At 44.7% G+C, this 18984-nt stretch overlaps 1 protein-coding gene across 1 annotated transcript in view; it reads left to right on the top strand.

The window, feature by feature from the left end:
- The window catches only part of MRPL43 (mitochondrial ribosomal protein L43), a 127930-nt gene extending 109484 nt beyond the window's left edge, over window positions 1–18446 (top strand). Inside the window, exon 3 of the mRNA XM_085606508.1 lies at window positions 18196–18446. Coding sequence (XP_085462634.1) covers window positions 18196–18431 — 236 coding nt within the window. The 3' untranslated portion in view covers window positions 18432–18446. The remainder of the gene's footprint in view (window positions 1–18195) is intronic.
- The last annotated feature ends 538 nt before the right edge of the window (window positions 18447–18984 follow it).

Consider the following 18984-nt stretch of genomic DNA (forward strand, 5'->3'; position numbering starts at 1 on the left):
TTCGTCTCCACATATAGAGCTAAATGTCAAGTCCTCGTCACCCCCTAGTTACACGTCAATTACACGTCATGCTGCTGCGCGCGCATCTATGTCAAGTATTATCTTATAGATCCACCTATGCATGATATCATAACCAATCATGTGTCTTTTTACTCCTTGTAAACACCCATTTTCGGTTACGCAGGTACCACGTCAAGTTCCTTATCAATTATTACGCCTACTGTATTTGCTTCATTATAACGTATGTACTATAAAAGTTACTTCTTGTCAATAAAGTATGTACTTCACTTCCTGAACCCCGTGGTGATGGAACTTGAAGCATCCGATTATAATCGATTATTGGAATAAAGCCCATTCAGAAACTCTAATATCACGGATTCTGCCTCTCATTTTTTATTGAGCTATTTTATTATGATTATGTATCAAATTCAGTCCCGGTAAAGGAATTTTTATTTACCACATGATGGCGCCCGAACAGGGACACTTTCTCATCTCACGCGCCGGCGGTGAGTAGCAGGCCCGGTCTCCTGCCACAGCTGGACGGACAATTACGCGTACCAACAGGATTTCCTGTATCTCCCTCCGGTCAAGCGGGGGCGAGTGAGACTGCGATCGACACCCAAACGAGGCGGTGAGAAGTGCGAAGTATCCCGACCAGAGCCTAGCTGAGAGAGCAAGATCCGAGGTATACAGAGACCCACCAGTTCGAAGTCAAGCCCAGTTTCCGACGAGGCGAGTCGAGTCCAGTCCGGTTCAAGTTCAAGTTACCGAGGCCTTCCGTTTCCGAAGCTACCCGGTGAGTACCATTACTGGGGAGGCATTTTCTGACGTGCACATAGGTTGTGCCGGTCAAGACGGGTTTGGGTACACAAATCCGGTCTGCACTGTTTTAGCAGTGTATCTGTACTGTTTAGCAGTATATCAAGTATTCCGAAGTGTCTAGTAAGTGTCAAGAATTAAGCATGGTGATTTAGTTATGCAGACGATCATCATTGTTGTTTCAGTTAAAGGTTTAATGTTTTAATGTTAAATGTGTTAAACGTCTTGCATATTGTGGTATGAATGGTTGTTCATTAGTGTGCTTTTTGTATTAAGTGTGTTCAAAATTAAGTATCGGATCAGTTGTCAATATGCCGCTTTTTTCGAAATTAAGACAGATCACTACTAGGAAAGGGGTACTTGAAGAAGCCGTCCCTATTCCTCCTAGGGATACTCCAGGGCACTTTATGTATCAGAAGCATGGCTTAGACGCTATATTGTTTCTTGATTTATGGGTAGATTACACCAAGGGATTACCAGAAAGTCAGAGATGGCCCGCAGCGGGGACCTGGGATGCAGAGTGCATCATGAAAGTCGAGGAAGAGTTATGGAAAAGGAAAGTCAGACAGTCACAGAAAAACGCCGTTGAGTTATGGCGTAAAGAATCTCATAGACGCACAGAAAAAGCACGTAGACAGGAAGAGAAGAGTAAAGAAAGTTCAAGCAAGGTTCAAGAAAATCTATTAATTGAGGAAGGTATCCGAGTGAAATCAGAACAAGTAGACAGACAAAGAAATGCCCTTATGAATGGTATGTATCCCCTTCTGGCCGAAGGATTACCTAAGGCTACTCCAGAGATACCGAAAGACTTGCCACCCCCATTATTTCCAATCAAGGTACATCCTAAGGGGCATCCTAGAACCGCAGAAGATGTTTTTCTTTCCTCATATTTAGATGACGCAGCTCCCGAGTATGCTAATTCCGCCCCACGTAGACCGCGTACCAGGGAGGTCCAACGCCAAGATCCAGCACCCGTATCGCTACAGCAACAAATCGAGTCACAAGTTCAGGCAAGCACACCTGTTTCTGCATCTGTTCCTACAGGTGCTTCCATAGCTGAGTCCACACCTATAGTTGCTGTGTCACGTTCGACGAATCCTTTCACACCCGACGCCCCAGATGGGGCCACGGGAGGTGCTAGCAATACTTTTACGCCACCTAGAATAAATAAACTTGTTTTTCAAGAGTCAGCGCATTCACGTACACCCAAATTCGTAAGTGAACGTGCGCTTAAGGAACTTCTTATAGATTGTAGATATGACCCGGTGGTCGGTAAAGAGGACGAAATGGTCCTGGCATCATTACGTATCAGACGAGCCGCAGGGTATTTAGCGAGGTTACCAGGAATGACTGCGCATCTAGATAAAATATATCATTTTGTTCAAACAGGGCGAGATCCAGAATGTATTAACAGAGCTATGGAATTCCAGAAAGTAGAGATACAAGGGGAACTGTTACGTTTCCTCATAAACTGTGTGATCAGAAATCAAGACCGACCGGGGGTAGATCCGGATGCAATGCATATTCTTACAAAATGGAGCCAGAATATATCAGAAGGAAGACACGATAAGCAGAATTGTATAATAGCCATGTGCCGAACGATCCGTAAAGAAATAGAACGGATACACGAAGAGAGATTACAGACCGACGAGTTCGAACAAAGCGAGGAAGAAGGGTCAGGACTGCCCGCAGGACAGCCGGACACCATAGCCTATGTAGGTAGAGGAAGATCTTGTAATAGGAATCAGACTAGATGTCATACTGACTCAATACGTCCAATATGTCTAGATAATGACAGAAATTTCCAAATACCTATAATTAACATAAGGTCTAACGAGCATTCGTTCCAAACCGCCGACAAGCTACTCCGAGAACGAAGGGGTTATCATTTTCTCGATTCTATGGATGAACAAGATTTAGCAAGGGCAGCTGTCCATTGGGTGGACAGTCCCGGAAAATATAGTGATGAGACAGTAGTACGCACATTTTTGAATCTCACCCCAGATGAGCAGAGGTTAGCTGGGATTTATATGATTCAACAACTCATTATACTATATCAGAGTCAGCATTCGGACCCTGGTCCTTTACCTGACATATTAACTGAATTGCTCATGAATAAATGGAGAGGTCCAGGTACTAAGTTAATTAAAGAAATTCTAGTATCAAGAAAGCAGTATATTCTTTTTGTATGCTCAGAGCATACCTCATTGCCTGTCAAGGAAAGAACAACGTATCACATGGATAGACAGAATCCCTTACGAGAAGTGCACCCCATAAAAGGCGAGGACGATCAATTTAAACGTGTATTTGTATATACGCCCATATCGAAAATAGAATTGTTAGACATGAAGAAAGTGGTACCCAGTCATGACAAAGACCCAGCGGGTTTTCACCGAGAAATTAAAGACATGTTACTCATGGGAGAGTATACCTACCCCGACATTATGACAATATTAAAGGTGTTGATGCCTGCTGGCATTTATGAGAAACTCAAGGAAAAAGAGTGGGAGGTAGGAGATCAAAAGATAGAATGGTCAGCATTAGAAGCAGAAGAAAGGGCCCGAGGTCCAGGTTCGGGGCTTGGGGATAAAACTAAAGCACTACCAGGTTTACTAGTACAGGTACTGCCACGTTTATTAACTACGAAAAAGGAAGATTGGGGTACAATTTCAGCCTGTAAACAGAAGCAAGATGAAGACACTAGTGATTACTATGCCCGATTTGAAAAATGTTTTGGTATAAATAGTGGCATAAAAGCAAGTAGCGAATCATACCCGCATCTGTTTGTAACAAAATTAGTGGAAAATGCCCTGCCCCCAGTAAAGAATAGAGTATTAAAATTCGAGAGTACCTGGCAAGGTAACACTCCAACACAAATGTTACAAATGTTACAGTACCATCACAATAGAATTAAAGAGGAACAGGAACATGAACACAGACGCATGAAAGACACGAAAATGAAAATGCTAGTTTCCCAGACAGTTCCAGCTGAAGGACATAAAAAGGGTATGACACATTCTGATTCAGCAGGACCTGTAAAAGGGACATGCAATTATTGTAAAAAGCCAGGTCATTACGTACACGATTGTCCAGTTTTAAAACATAATATCGCCATAGGTAAAACACAAGAAAGATCACGGCCACTCAGACAGGATCAGAATGAACAAGGAGCTATGCAGCATGCCCAGGCCATGCCAGCCGCACAACAGCCAATACAGTTTGTGCCAGCTGCACCACCGTTGCCTGCTGCTGCCACACAGACCACAACACGACAAATGTATCAGACTGCACAGTATGAATATCCTGAGTATCAGCGTTACGCATGAACTAGCCTAGAGAGGGAAGTTGACTTACCCCTTATCGAGATTCCTGTAGATCAAGAAGGACCTTATGTACATAGTGAATTATTAGGTCAAGATAGAAAATTTTTACTCGATACAGGGGCAAGTCGAACAACTATAAAACGTAGTGAAGTTCCAGGGGCACCCCTCTCAGGCTCTCAGAATATCTCCCTTGGTTTTTCAGGAAAACCTATTGTTAATGAAGTATCACAGCCTCTTCCACTTACGATAGGACCTCTGACCCGAACTACAGATTTATTGCTTACTAAATCGTGCCCAGAAAACTTGTTAGGAATAAAAACGTTGAAAGCTCTAGGAGCAATAATATGTTGTTCTCCGGAAGGAGTAAGGTTGTTTTTACGTGATTTTAAAGGTCACTATGTATCTAGAGACATGGATCCCCGACTGCAGACTTTACCTACACATCTATGGGCACAAGGCCCTACTGATGTTGGTTGCATGAATATTACACCATATCGAGTCACACTAAAGGCAGGAGTGGTGCTACCACGAATGCGACAATACAAGTTACCACCAGATGCTGTAGTGGCTTTACTACAAATCATTGACGAGCTTATTGCCCAAGGAGTAGTTGTAGAAACAGACTCCAATGTATGTAATTCACCGATAATTCCGATTCTTAAACGAACAGATCCTACAGCCCCGCCGGTATATCGATTGGTTATTGATCTGCGCGAGTTAAACAAATGCATTGTGCCACAATTTCCTGTGGTCCCAGATATCTCGTCATTATTGACAGCTATTGATTCCGAAGCAACATTCTTTACTGTAATTGATCTCAAGAATGCCTTTTTCAGTGTCCCAATAGATCCGGAAAGCCAATATTTGTTCGGATTTAGTTTAAATGGGCGTAGCTTTAAATTCTCCCGCGCACCTCAAGGATTTACAGAAAGCCCCAGCATCTATAGCCAAGCACTGAAACGAGAACTTGACAGTATCCACATGCCAGTTAACACTGCTCTGCTTCAATACGTCGATGATCTGCTGATCACCGCGAGAAGCGAACCCGAATGTGAGAAAGCATCATTGGCAGTCTTACAATTTCTAGCCGAAAAGGGGCACAAGGTGTCCCCTTCTAAGCTGCAATTCTGTGTCCAGCGAGTTATTTATCTTGGACACTCGCTGTCCAAGGAGGGAAGGCAGCTTACACCCGACCGCATTCAGTTAATAGCTAACATGCCAATACCCAAGACACAAAAGGAAGTACGAGCTTTCATAGGCCTCACTTCATATTGTAGGCAGTGGATCCCTCAATATGCATTTCTAGCAAAACCACTCATTCAGTTAACCACACAGGAGGCAGCCACATCGACTGTTCTCCCTTGGACTCAGGAACACACACAAGCTTTTGAAAACTTAAAGAAAGCTTTATGTCAAGCACCCGTTTTAGCAACGCCATGTTACAGAAAACAGTTTACACTCTTTGTTACAGAACGCGAAGGTACTGCCTTGTCAGTACTCACACAGGAACAAGCAGGATCACACAAACCATGTGCTTATTTTTCTAGTACATTAGATCCCGTAGCTCAGGCTCTGCCTGCGTGCCTGAAATCAGTAGCAGCGACAGCTTTAGCAATCAGACAAAGCGATGCCATAGTGTTAGGACATCCATTGACAGTTCAAGTACCACACGCAGTAGAGGTTCTTGTGAATAGAACGCAAACACAACACTTGACCATAGCAAGACTTACAGGATATGAACTTACATTGTTTCAGCCACATATAGAAATCAGACGCTGTAACACATTGAATCCTGCCACACTTCTACCTGTAATAGGAACAGACCCACTAGCCCATGACTGTATTGAAGTTATTACAATAACAACAAAACCCAGACAAGACTTAACCGATGTCCCATTATCAGACCCAGACCTGACATTGTATGTAGACGGTTCATGCATGAGAACAAGTACAGGAGAGTTAGTGGCCGCTTACGCAGTCACAACAGATACTGAAGTCATTGAAACTAATCGTATAAATACTTTGTCAGCTCAAGCCGCAGAGCTCATCGCTCTGACACAAGCCTGTATTCAAGCCACGAATAAAAAAGTCAACATATACACTGACTCACGTTATGCATTCGGAGTTGTACACGACTTCGGCGTGCTGTGGCGAGAGAGAGGTTATTTAACTTCCCACGGTGCCCACATTCAGCACGGACCCCTCATTCATGCCTTATTAGATGCAATACATCTACCCACTGCAATATCAATCATGAAATGTAAAGCTCATACGAAGGTTACTGATATCATTTCTCAAGGCAATGATCTAGCCGACAGAACAGCTAAACTGACCGCTCAAACTCAAATCCCCGACGTGACAAAGACAATAGTCCCGACACATTGCATGACAGTTAAAGATCCTACTCTTGACGTAATTGACATACAGACACATGCTACACCAGACGAAATAAAGAAATGGACTGAATTAGGAGGGATCCAAACGGACCAAGGATGGATGATGAAGGAAAAGTCTGTGTGGTTCCTTCCTGATTCAATGGTCCAAGTTATAATTAACACTATACATAGTCCAGCACATCTAGGAGAAAAAGCTATGCTAGACAGCATTCAACACATTTGGTTCAACAAACATTTACGAACAGCAGCAAAACAAAAGGTCCGTACCTGTATGATCTGTTGTCAGTTCAACCCAGGAAAAAGCGTCCCCGTAGAACAGGGTGGATTTCATACTCCTAATCATCCTTTTGAAGTACTCCAGATGGACTATATCTAGATGGAACGATGTCGAGGATTCAAATATGTTCTTGTAGTTGTTTGCGCTCTGTCCCGTTGGACGGAGGCATACCCGGTTTCAGATTACACTGCCCCGACTACTGCCAAACAGTTGGTTCGAGAATTTTTCCCACGATACGGTTTACCACGTGCTGTTTACTCAGATAACGGCCAGCCGTTCTCATCAGAATTAATGAAACATGTTTCACTTCTGTTAGGATATCAGTGGAAATTCCACTGTGTCCGACACCCCGAGGCAGCAGGTCTCGTAGAAAGACATAACCAGATACTGAAAATCAGAATGTCCAAAATATGCAGAGAGAAAGGTGTCGACTGGGTAGTAGCGTTACCAGTTGCACTCTTTTACATGAGAATGGTAGCACACTCTCGAACAGGGCTATCCCCGTATGAGGTGATCTTCGGTAGACCACCAAATATGTGGGGGACGCCTATACCACGCAAAATAACTGATATTGACTGTAATATGCTGACAGATTACTTGGCTTCCTTGATGTCTGCACTACAATCTTCTCGTTCACAGGTAGCTGCAGCCTTTCCCGACAACACTGAGGTGAAACCCCATGACGTTGTTCCGGGTAATCTTGTCTTTGTGAGGAATTTCGACCAAAAGACTCAGCTGGAGCCCAGGTGGAAAGCACCCAAGTTGGTCCTGTTGACCACAAGAACAGCCGTGAAGATCGAGGGCCGCAAGGGCTGGATTCATTCCAGCCATATTAAGAAATTTCACGGACTATCCTCGGATATAGACACTGTGCCCTGCACTATCTCACAGACTGATACAAAGCTTCCTTTTGTTGAACTGAACAATTCTGAAAAGTACAAACTAAAGCTTAGGCCCAACCAGTCGAGCAATTTGATTGTTTAAGTCCTCTCCAAGGTGAAGCGGTTGAATTGTCTCTGACATGTATCCCTTGGACCTGAGTAGAGGAAATACCCGTAAAATGTTGAAACGACAGGCGTATTGTAAATCACTGCGTAGCCACTGTATAGTGACATTATTAATTTTGTTTTTATTAAGTCTTTTAATAATTATTACAAGTATGTTGTTGCACATATATTACCCTATTTCTAGACATGTTTATAATGTTGTTGCTGAACATTCTTTTAGTGACTTACCTCCGCATGAATTGTCTTATAGACTTGCGCTGCGCAATAACACTTTCATTAGTATGTTACATCATTCCCATCAGACTAGTAATGCCACCAATTGTTGGGTGTGTGGCCGACTCCCTCCCTATCAGAATTATGAAGGAGTCCTGCCTTTCTTTCCACATCCATTCACACATAATGGCTCCTGTGGAGCATGGTTTAGTTTAATCAATTCCATAGACTCAGACACAGCAGTTTACCAAGATCATTGGATATGGGGAAACCTGAACCTAGTCTTACTCAAGGTCTGCTATCCTGACAAGGAGGGTCGCCCCAAAAGAACAGGAACTGATCTGGAAAATGAAGTATATGGATTAGGAAATTTTACACCTAATCTCATGATTCTAAATGTCGTATCCGAAGTTGAATTAGTCTTACCCACCATGTCAGTATTCCCAGCGAAGGGTGAATTGTGTGTAAGAAAGGTTGGTTCCATACCTATGGGCCATAGTAAATGCAATACTATAGTAGAATTCAGTGATCAAGGAAAATCTTCATTTAGAGCTTCTCGCCACTCCTACTTCATATGTGGTCAGACTGCATATATGCGTCTACCTCCAGATTGGGATGGTACCTGCTACATTGCATTCCTTTTGCCACCTGTTTTTCTAGCTCCTCCTGATTACTACAGAAATATTCATTTAGTACACAACAGAAAGCGGAGAGATCTCCCCATTGTCGATTACACTGAAACGGCATGGGACAAGTATGTAGATTTTAATAAAGGCATCTTTCCCTATATAGGTACTGTTACTAATAGTAAGCTGATACGTAGATTAACTAGAACCCTTGAAGCAGTAGTGAATGAGACTATTTCCGCCTTAGGCAATTTAACAGAAGAGCAGTCTGCTATGCGGATTGTTGTGCTTCAAAATCGTCTTGTCCTTGACGTCATCCTGGCTGATAGGGGCGGAGCTTGTAGGGTCATCGGATCAAGTTGCTGCGTATTCATACCAGAAAATTCGCCATCTGTATATAAAGCCATCCCTCGCCTTCATAAGATTGTAAGCCAGATACACCAGAACCCAGGCACTTGGACTTGGTCCAGTTGGTTTTGGAATGCGGTATCAGCCTGGGGATGGAGAGTTTTATCCTTCCTAGGTATTGGCCTTCTCATACTATTCAGTTGCTGTCTATGTCTACATTGTGGATCAGCGATTTGTGGTCTGTGTGCCACATCGTGTATTCCACCACCAAGATTTCATTCAAGATCCCGGAAGAAGAAAGAAGAACAAATGATGCTATATGAACAGATCGATGGATTGATGAAGATCGATATCTCTTGAAGGGCAAGTAGGGGGACAAGGAGGGAATGTGGAAATGTGGATTTTCCTGGTCAGTTATGTCCCCATATCTTGGACCCCAACGGTTCTATGTGCATGTCACAAGTACATGTATGTTCCCTCCAGTTCCAGTTATGAAGACGCAAATACATGTGCGTCCACCGTCAACATGTCCTCTGTCAGATCCGCCATGAATAGGCTGGATATTCGCTTCCTAAGTATGAAAGGCCACCGACTTTATATGGCTAAGTTACTCCATTTTTACAGTTCAGGCGAGTAGGCCCGATTCTGTCCTCAAGCCTTTCCCTGCTCTCTGCCTCTGACAGCTTCAGCTTGAGCTCGCATCTGTATCCATGAACTTTGTCCTACTCCCTGTGCGGCTAACGGTGCCTGCCTCGGCCAGTTTTGCCTGCCTGCCAAGAAACTGTATTTCACCTTCGAATTATCTGCTTCTCCCTCAGCCGATGCATTCCTGCCTAGTAGTTTAAGTAAACATTCTTCCAGTTACCAAGCAAAAAGGCCCATCTTCTCTGTCCTCATGCAAGTAATTCATAGCCCTGTCACCATGGAATATTCCCATCCCCTCGCATTCAGTGTAGACACTTAGACGCTTGTACACGCACGCACAGTCAGTATAGAATAGATTCTGTCCGAGAGTCCTTCTTTTGTGGATAACATAGTTCTTTAAACATAGGATGTTAGATATGATTTGGGATTAGGTTGACTTGACCCCCAGACTTTTCGTCTCCACATATAGAGCTAAATGTCAAGTCCTCGTCACCCCCTAGTTACACGTCAATTACACGTCATGCTGCTGCGCGCGCATCTATGTCAAGTATTATCTTATAGATCCACCTATGCATGATATCATAACCAATCATGTGTCTTTTTACTCCTTGTAAACACCCATTTTCGGTTACGCAGGTACCACGTCAAGTTCCTTATCAATTATTACGCCTACTGTATTTGCTTCATTATAACGTATGTACTATAAAAGTTACTTCTTGTCAATAAAGTATGTACTTCACTTCCTGAACCCCGTGGTGATGGAACTTGAAGCATCCGATTATAATCGATTATTGGAATAAAGCCCATTCAGAAACTCTAATATCACGGATTCTGCCTCTCATTTTTTATTGAGCTATTTTATTATGATTATGTATCAAATTCAGTCCCGGTAAAGGAATTTTTATTTACCACAGAATCACAAGGCCTATCTGCCCCAAAGGGGGGCAGAAACGGCAAAAATAAATGATTCCCAAAGGGGAGCGAGCCTTGCCTAAGAGGCCACTCCCCACAAACATATTTTTTTAAAAAAACAAAATCACTGGTGGCCTAGTGGGCACACAGCAATTTTTTTAAATATATTTTTTAACGATCTGCTCCCCCCCCCCCCCCCCCCCAGAACCAGCCAAACAAATTACACCCCCAAGGGGAGCGACCCTTGCCCAAGGGACAGCACCCCGACAGAAAGGGTTGTAGGAGATTAGGGTCTGCTTTCTATGTTCACCCCCACTTTTTGCTTTTGCTTTACTTGTTTTCGACTTAGATGTGGCTGTGGGTCTTCTAATCAGACCCACAGCCCTGCTGTTCTCTCTCTAAATTAATACTATGTACTTTAGGTGCATAACCCATTTGGATAGGATCACCTTATTGGCCCCTGTACAGTGTACCCTAGGTACCCAGGGCATAGGTGTACCCTAGGCCTACCAGGGGCTGCAGCATGTATTATGCCACCCCTGGCCTGGCCTTCCATTTCGACACAACTGGCTGATCACTCAGCTGGGGCAAGGTCGTGTAATCACCCCTTGCTTAGGTGTAGTATTCCTATACCTAACTTACATATAGACACATGTGTACCTATCAGTCACTCCTATGGCAGGCCTTAACAATCCTGGAGGCAGAGTGCTTGGTAACATGTGAGATGGGGCTCTAGCATGAGCTGAGCCTGTCTGCAGCTTTCGGAACCAAGTCCTTATAGCTGTTCTATGATATAGCCTACCATATACTCTTAAAGTGCCTTATAATCTTAGACGGTTATGGTAACTATGGTTTGGCTTTATCGAAACATGTTGTGTAAGGTGTCTAACACTGTGGAATAATACCCCCATGCCATTTCTGGACATGAGGATATTATTCCCCCCTTCTAGAGGGAAAGACATGTTAAAATCATACTTCACTGTTAGCCTCTGACCAAAGCCTCAGCATCACAAAATGGATGCTGCTGCCACGACACAAGTCTGACCTCCTGCAGCTGGGAGTGATCCCAGCCAGGGAGGCCTGGACAATAGGTTTCCTGCTTGGGGAGGTGCTAGCACCTCCCCAGACAGCCTTTAGTGTATTGGGGCAGGGTGGGCTGAAAGGAATGAGACATGCCTGGGGCACACAAGGTGTTCCTTGCATAGTCCAGTTCAAACCGGCGCTGGGGCACTCCAGCCCCAGCTCTGGCGCGAAACTGGACAAAGGGAAGTGGGTGTAACCACCCCCTCCCAGGTCCCACCCATAAGGCGTGACCTAGCAGGTATCCCAGCCCCCCAGATTAGTATAAGAGTGGGAGTTGGGCCTCAAGACTTTAGATTATCCTGAACCTGCAAACTTGAACAGAAACTCTGGACCTTCGACATTCGGCGAAAGAAGAAGACTGAAGAATCTCCCTTGTAGCCAAGGAGTGGCTACCCTGTGCAAACAGGCACCATCAAGAGACTACCCTTTGCTTTGCCCACGTTCTACGAGGAACCGACTGCAGAGCCCGACCAGAGCCTTGACTTCCAGACTTCTCCGACCCTGATCCACATCCACAGCAAAGCTGAGATCCGTGGAGGCGACGAGCGACGTGGGACCGGCTACCTGGGAAAAGTGGCTAGTAACTTCAAGCGCAGCTTCTGAGGCACCCTCGAAGTTGTGCACCGGGGATTGAGAAGCCCCAACCCCAAGCACCATCTGCACCGAAGATCAGCCCCCCACACTCCACGAGTCCTGCGTGGGGCCCTTCTGCATTTTCCTGCTTGCCGCGTCTGTCCGGTTGCTTGCCCGCTGGCTAGTGGCCTTTGTGACGACGCACCCTGAAATCTTCTGCGCTGGTTTGGCTCCTCCAGACTGGCTCCCGCTTCTCTGCAAAGAAGCACCCCAGACCTTCCTGGTCTGCACCAGAAGCAAGTCCTCCGTTCTTCGTGGGTTCCGCTTGCCAAGGCTTGGTGAGTCCTAGTCCAACTTCGACGCCGCGGACAGCAAGAGCCTTCGTGGGATAGCTCGCCTCCTGGTCCTGGTCGTCCTCGACGCTTCCTGGTCCTCCTGGCTGCAGCGACAAGCTTCACCTTCACCTGCAAACTTCACGACATCGCCTGGTTCCTTCCTGGTTCCACGTGGTCACTGGCTAGTGACCATGACTCTGTCCCTTCTGCTTGCAGGTCTCCTCTCTTCTTGATCCCAGCCTTGGGATCCACCGGACACTCTTCACTGACTGCCTGTCAGCATCTTTCTTCAGGCATCCATAGGAGTCGACGACGAAAACCGACGCATCTTCACCCCTATGCACCCGCAGCCTGTGGGCTAGGTAACTTGGGTACTCCGGTGCTCATCAGGATAGTGACTATCCTAGTGTCTAGTTTTCCAGTCTCGACTTCCTAGCTACTCCGGAAGTGTCCAAAATCTATCGTTTTCTAAACTGTACTATTGCTAGTGACTTTTACGCATTACGCGTGAGTGTTTCCACTCTGCACACGAATCCCGTGGGCCTCCCACTTCCTAACTAACGCTAGTGTAGTGTAGCCCCAGCGATTCCCTAGGCCTAGGCCTATTCTATTTCCGTGACAGTGGTCCTTATACCACTTACTTAGTATATGGTTTGCGTGGCCCCTAGGGCCTAACTGTATTACTTACCTGTGTGACTTAAGGTATGCATAAATAAGACTGTGTTGTACTTACCTCTAATCTCATAAAGAGTGCTGAGGGTTTGTCTAGAATAAATACACTTTATTTTATATATATATCTGTTGTGGTGTCCTTTCATTTGGTATTCAAGGGATTATATATGGTATCACAGCTGGCTTCACATGCCATTCAAAGTTTAGCCTAAGACTGCTCTTGTCCATGCTACCACTAGGATAGCTGGTCTATAAGGTTGACTTTACAACCAATCACCATAAGGGTATTCGGACTGATATAAGGTGTACACTAGAACTAGTGACATCATACATCAGGCCAACTTCTCACAAGGGTGTTTAAAAAAAAAAAATCCCTGGTATCTAGTGGGCATTCCTGCTGCACGATCGTGCCCAATGCTAGGACGACCAGGAGCCGTCTGATGCACACGCCCACTGTGACATCGGACGGCTCCCAGCCGCCTGACGCACGCAAAGGGTTAAATCGTTATTGTTAGTTAAATATGTCTGTGCCAACATAAACGTTTTGAAGAAGAAAAAACACTAATTCACCACTTGGAGTTAGCAGATCTACCTATAACTTGCAACACGCCATGCACTGCTAATGACCTCACATATTGCATCACTCTTGACCTGTTCAATGACATCATTTTAACATGACATCAATGTAATGCCATGCACAGTAGGTGTGGTCACAGGACTTTTTTTTTTTTTTTTTTTAATGGTGAGGAATCCGTGTGCCCCACTCCCCGGGCCTTATTAGGCCCCGGGAACCCAACCCCCCATGTTCTTTTTTAGAGGAAAGGGGGCCAAGTGGCTACCATCCCTGAGCTTTCTTAAGCCATGGGGACCCCACCCTCAGGGCATCTTTTTTTTATGAAAGGGGAGGATGGCCGCATTGGGGCCCCCACTCCACAGGGCCTTTTTTGTTAAAGGGGAGGGGGGTTGCGTGGGTCCCCCCTCCCCATGCATTACAAGACCCTGGGGGCGCAATCCCTCAGGGCCTTTTTTTAATTAGAGGCAGGGGGGCACATAGGCCCCCTCTCTGAGCCTTATTAGACCATTGGGACCTCATCCCCCAGGGCCACAACTTAAAATAAAGGGGGGCAGCCCCACGGCCTTGTAAAGCCAGGGGCAACCTAATCTCCCTAGGCCACTATTGCAATTAAAGGGGAGGGGAGCTGCATGGCCCACTCCCCAAGCCTTGTTAGGCCTTGGGGACCCCATCCTCCAGCGCCAATTTTTCTTTTAAGTAAAGGGTGGGGCCACGGGGCCTGTCTGATGTTTCTGCCAGCCAATCAAATAGCCTGCTCCCGCAGGAGTGACATGGCTCGCGGGTAAAAAAGCTCCCTGGGGCAAACCGAATGCTCTCTTTTTAAATTGGCACTCCCGCAACACTCTTGCAGGAGTCTATCTGACCCAACAGTCCATAGATGCAGATATATTTATACCTTCATTTCTCAATAACTACTGAACGTATTTACACCTAATCACAAAAAGCACAATCTGTGTACCAAGAGCTAGCTTCCTACCAAATTTGTTGTAATTCCGTTCAGCTGTTTTTGCTGTAACCCTTCTTAAAGAAGTCTGTGGTTTGGAACTCGCCTTTTTTCTCACATGCACAAACTAGCCAGAAAGTAGCACCTTTTTGGAAAGTTTTGTGGCAATTCCTCAAACTGCGCCAAAGTTATTAGCAACCCAAAATCGCTTTCCCTATGGGACCGCTGACCTAACTATAACAACCCAGTGGCGATGACCACTGGGTAAGATATATATATAACAGTGTCCCGAAACGCGTCGAGTTGCCGATCAGCTTGCTGTAATAAATTTACTGTTAAAGAAGCTTTTCGGAGTCCGTGGTTGCTGTTCTCTTGGGAAAGGAATATACAGCGATCCTTGTGGTGTTTTGAGGCCCGCCACCTCACCACGGACCACCGTCATAAGCGGCGAGGTCATGGCGATCAGTGGAAACACTGAACCTAGATATAGATATAGATATATATATATATATATATATATATATATATGTGTTACAGGGACGTTATAGTTGGGTTTAGACTTTATGCACAGAAAACCATGGACATTTGGCAGGCACCTAAGCTAACTATATCTTACACCCCTGCACGCACTGCTTATGACCTCACATATTACATCACTCATGACATCATCCAGTGAGTGTGTTTTGTAAAAGTTTCTTAGACTAAAAGAAATATACTAAGCTACTGCATAAGTTAAATTACTATTGTTTCTGTACTACTGAGTGATACTATTTCTAACATAGGTAATCTCAGTGTAGTAGACATTTACAACAGACTCCTCTCTCTCCTCATAGCTTTCTCCAGGATAAAGAATCCTTTTACTAGTGGTTTGTCACACAGTGGCCCATCCACTAATACCTCCCTACTGGTTGTATGTTGTAGTGGTTTGTGTAAATCTGACGTTTGCATTAAACCTCTTTCCAGGTTCATGAATGGTGGTGTTGTGGTTTGCAGAGGACTAGCCTATACGGATAGATGTTTTACTTTGGTCACTAGTGTTTACAGTAGTGGTTTAGAAAACACAGGACTACCCACTGAGAACTGTCTCTTAAGTGATATGTGAGCGTAGTAGTTGATAAGGTTTCAGTGAGCTCTGTGCCGTATGTCTCTCACCTGTTTCGTCTTTTATGAATTATATTAAAGTTTACTTTGCTGGATGATGTAATCAATGAAGTCATTTGAGATGTCATCAGTGATGTCACTGACCGTGTCATGAGTGATGTAATATGTGAGGGCATAAGCAGTGCATTGCGCAGGCATAAGTTATAGTTAGCTTAGGCAACTAGAACTGCTGAATTTCTATGGTTTTTTGTGAGTAAAACCTGAACCGAACTATAACGTCCCTGTAACCTTTGCTATTTTAGTGAATTTCTAAGTTTTATTTGTATTCCATTTCCTAACTATAAAGTCCCAGGAACCTTTGTTTTTTTCAGTGAATTTCTACTTTTTTTTATTGCTATTGCCTAGCTATAATGTTCCTGTAACCTGGGTGGGTGAGTGGTTGTGTGGGTATGTAAGTGGGTGTATGAGTGTGTGTTGGGTGTGTCTGTGCATGTGACTGGCTGTGTGGGTCTGAGAGTGGATGTGTGGTTGTGTGTGTGAATGCCTCTGTGGGTGTGTGAGTGGGTCTCTGAGTGGAATTATCAGTGACTGTATGGGTGTATGGATGTGAGAGTGGTTCAGTGTGTGTATGTGTTGGTGGGTCTGTGAGTGGGTGTATTTTTTATTGGGATCTGGATCAGTTGTGGGTTCACATGTGGTGGTGTGTGAGGGACTATGGGTTTGTGAGTGGTGGTGTGAGTGGGTGTGTTAGTGTGTAAATGGGTGTGAGTGGTTTTCTGGGTCTCTGACTGAGTGTGTGAGTGCCTGTGTGGATCTGTGATTGGGTGTGTGAGTGGTTCTCTGAGTCTGAGTGGATGTATCAGTGATTGCATGGGTGTGTCTGAGGGGGTATGAGTGGCTGTATGGATGTGCGACTAAGTGTGAGAGTATCTGTATGGGTGTTTGTATGGGTGTGCGAGTGGTTTTCTGGGTCACTGAGTGGGTGTGCGAGTGTCTGTATGGGTGTGTGAGTGGTTGTGTGAGTGTGTGATGGGTGGGTGTATGACTGGGTGGGTAAGTGGCTGTGTTGGTCTCTGTTGTTAGTGGCTGCATGGGTCTGTGGGTGGCTGTGCCAGTAGTTTTGCTGTATGAGTGCATGAATGGCTGTGTAAGTTGCTGTGTGGGTCTGTTAGTGGGTTTGTATGTGGCTGTATGGGTGTCTACATGGCTGTGTGAGTGGATGTGTGGGTCTGTGTGTAGTTCTCTGATCTGTGAGTGGGTATGCGAGTGACTGTATGAGTGGGTGTATGGATGTGTTAGTAGGTTTTTGTTTTTTTGTGTGTCTGGATCTGCGGATCTGTTGCAGAATCACACAGGGGTCACGTTGAGCGCTATCGTGGAAATGCTGATCCTCCCGCTCCCAAAAAAATGAATGTTTTTGGGCAATTTCTTGCCAATGAGGGGTCCCACACAGACCCCTCTATCCGTTTCCCATGGGTTCACGGTACCTCTATACCCTGATCCCTTCTATCAATTTTAACTTTTATTTCCCCGACCACCACCCCACTCTTCCCGGGGCCGAGTCCTAATACACAAAATAATGGCATTCAAGTTGTGGCCAACCAATCACGCCATTGCTGTTGGCTCGTTGATCCGCAGATCTACTGTAGCAGACCTGCAATGGATCCACGTCCCTAGATACACATCATTTTTTTTTTTTGTTTTTTTTTTTAATAAGTCCAAAACTACTGAATAGATTTACACCAAATTACAAAAAAGCACTCTTCCTAGACCAAGATCTAGCTTTCTGCCAGATTTGGTGTAATTCAGTCCTGTCTAAAATCACTATGGGAAGTAGCATGGGGAAAACGTAATTTGTGACCTCCCCCAACCCCTTTTTCTCAGCCCCTGCTTGAAGGATCAGCATGACACTTTCCAGAAAGCAGCTGGAGTGAGTGGAATACTAGTTTTGAACATTTTGGGAAGATTCATCTAGCAGGGCCAAAGTTATTAGCATAATAAAAAAAACACTTTCTGTGTAAATTAGGTCCTAACTAGAACTACCTACTGGTGACTGGCAGATGGCTGGATGGATGGATGGACCATAAATTGATATGTAATAAAAAAAACATATTGACATCATTTTGCTTATGCACAGGTGGGAGCACTTGGTGTTGGAACTGTGGCACTAAGTGCAGTTAATTATTAATTCTTGAAGACCACAGTGCACTTGTAGGTTGAATGTTCTTCTCCGTCAGCTATTTTCTGCTGTACTGCAAGCCAGCAGGTTGTGCTGTCTGCAGGTTTTTTACTTGTCTGGCAACCCTTGAACCTCGGTTCTAAACTTCTCACTCTTTTTTGTGTTTCAGTGAACGGAGCAGTGAAGGAAGAGCTGGTTACTAGCAAATCCGCTGAGGAAATTGTACAACTTGTTCAGAAAATGGCTAGCCAGTCTGGACTGGACATTATCCGCATACGCAAAATGTACCACACGGACAGCCCCAGCATCCAGGGGCAGTGGCACCCCTTCATTAACAAGCCAACCCTTCTGAATGTCAAAGCTTTTGACTCTGTTAACCAAACACAAAAGGAACAGCCTGAATAAAGTTAAGGAAAAGGAGTTATGTTTCGTGTTCTCCCTTGAAAGTTTTTTTTTTTCTGTGGGGTTTTTCGTACTTTCTTCGCAATATGTGTATTCATCCCATAAAAAAGGGGGCGTTTTTAGATTTACAGGCTAGAACGTCTTTACCCTAATTTTAATTACAAAGCGCACCGTAATGGCGATACAGGACACATTGTTGATGACTGGCTAATGCATTATTTTAGAGAACACAAAGCAACAACTATGCATGCACCTTGCTTTCTTTTACTTTTTATTCCTGGTTGAGATTCATGAGAGTCAGTTTAAAAAAGGTGTAAAAATGTGCACACGTAACCTTCCCCCTTCAGAATAGATTCTTCTTTCATAGTTTCACTCTGGTGGTCTTGTCTCGGTGAGGCTGTGACGAGTTGGGTCACATGTTTTCTTGCATCGAAAAACTCTTGGTGAAGCAACCCATACACTTCCTCTAGAGGGCGTCCATGGATGGTAGTGAGATCATTTGGTCCTCTGCTTCCTAGATTAACTTTTCTGCTTAATAATAATGCATTTGTGATGC

Source organism: Triturus cristatus, chromosome 1_2 (assembly GCF_964204655.1).
Source record: "Triturus cristatus chromosome 1_2, aTriCri1.1, whole genome shotgun sequence".
NCBI classification, from domain to species: domain Eukaryota; kingdom Metazoa; phylum Chordata; class Amphibia; order Caudata; family Salamandridae; genus Triturus; species Triturus cristatus.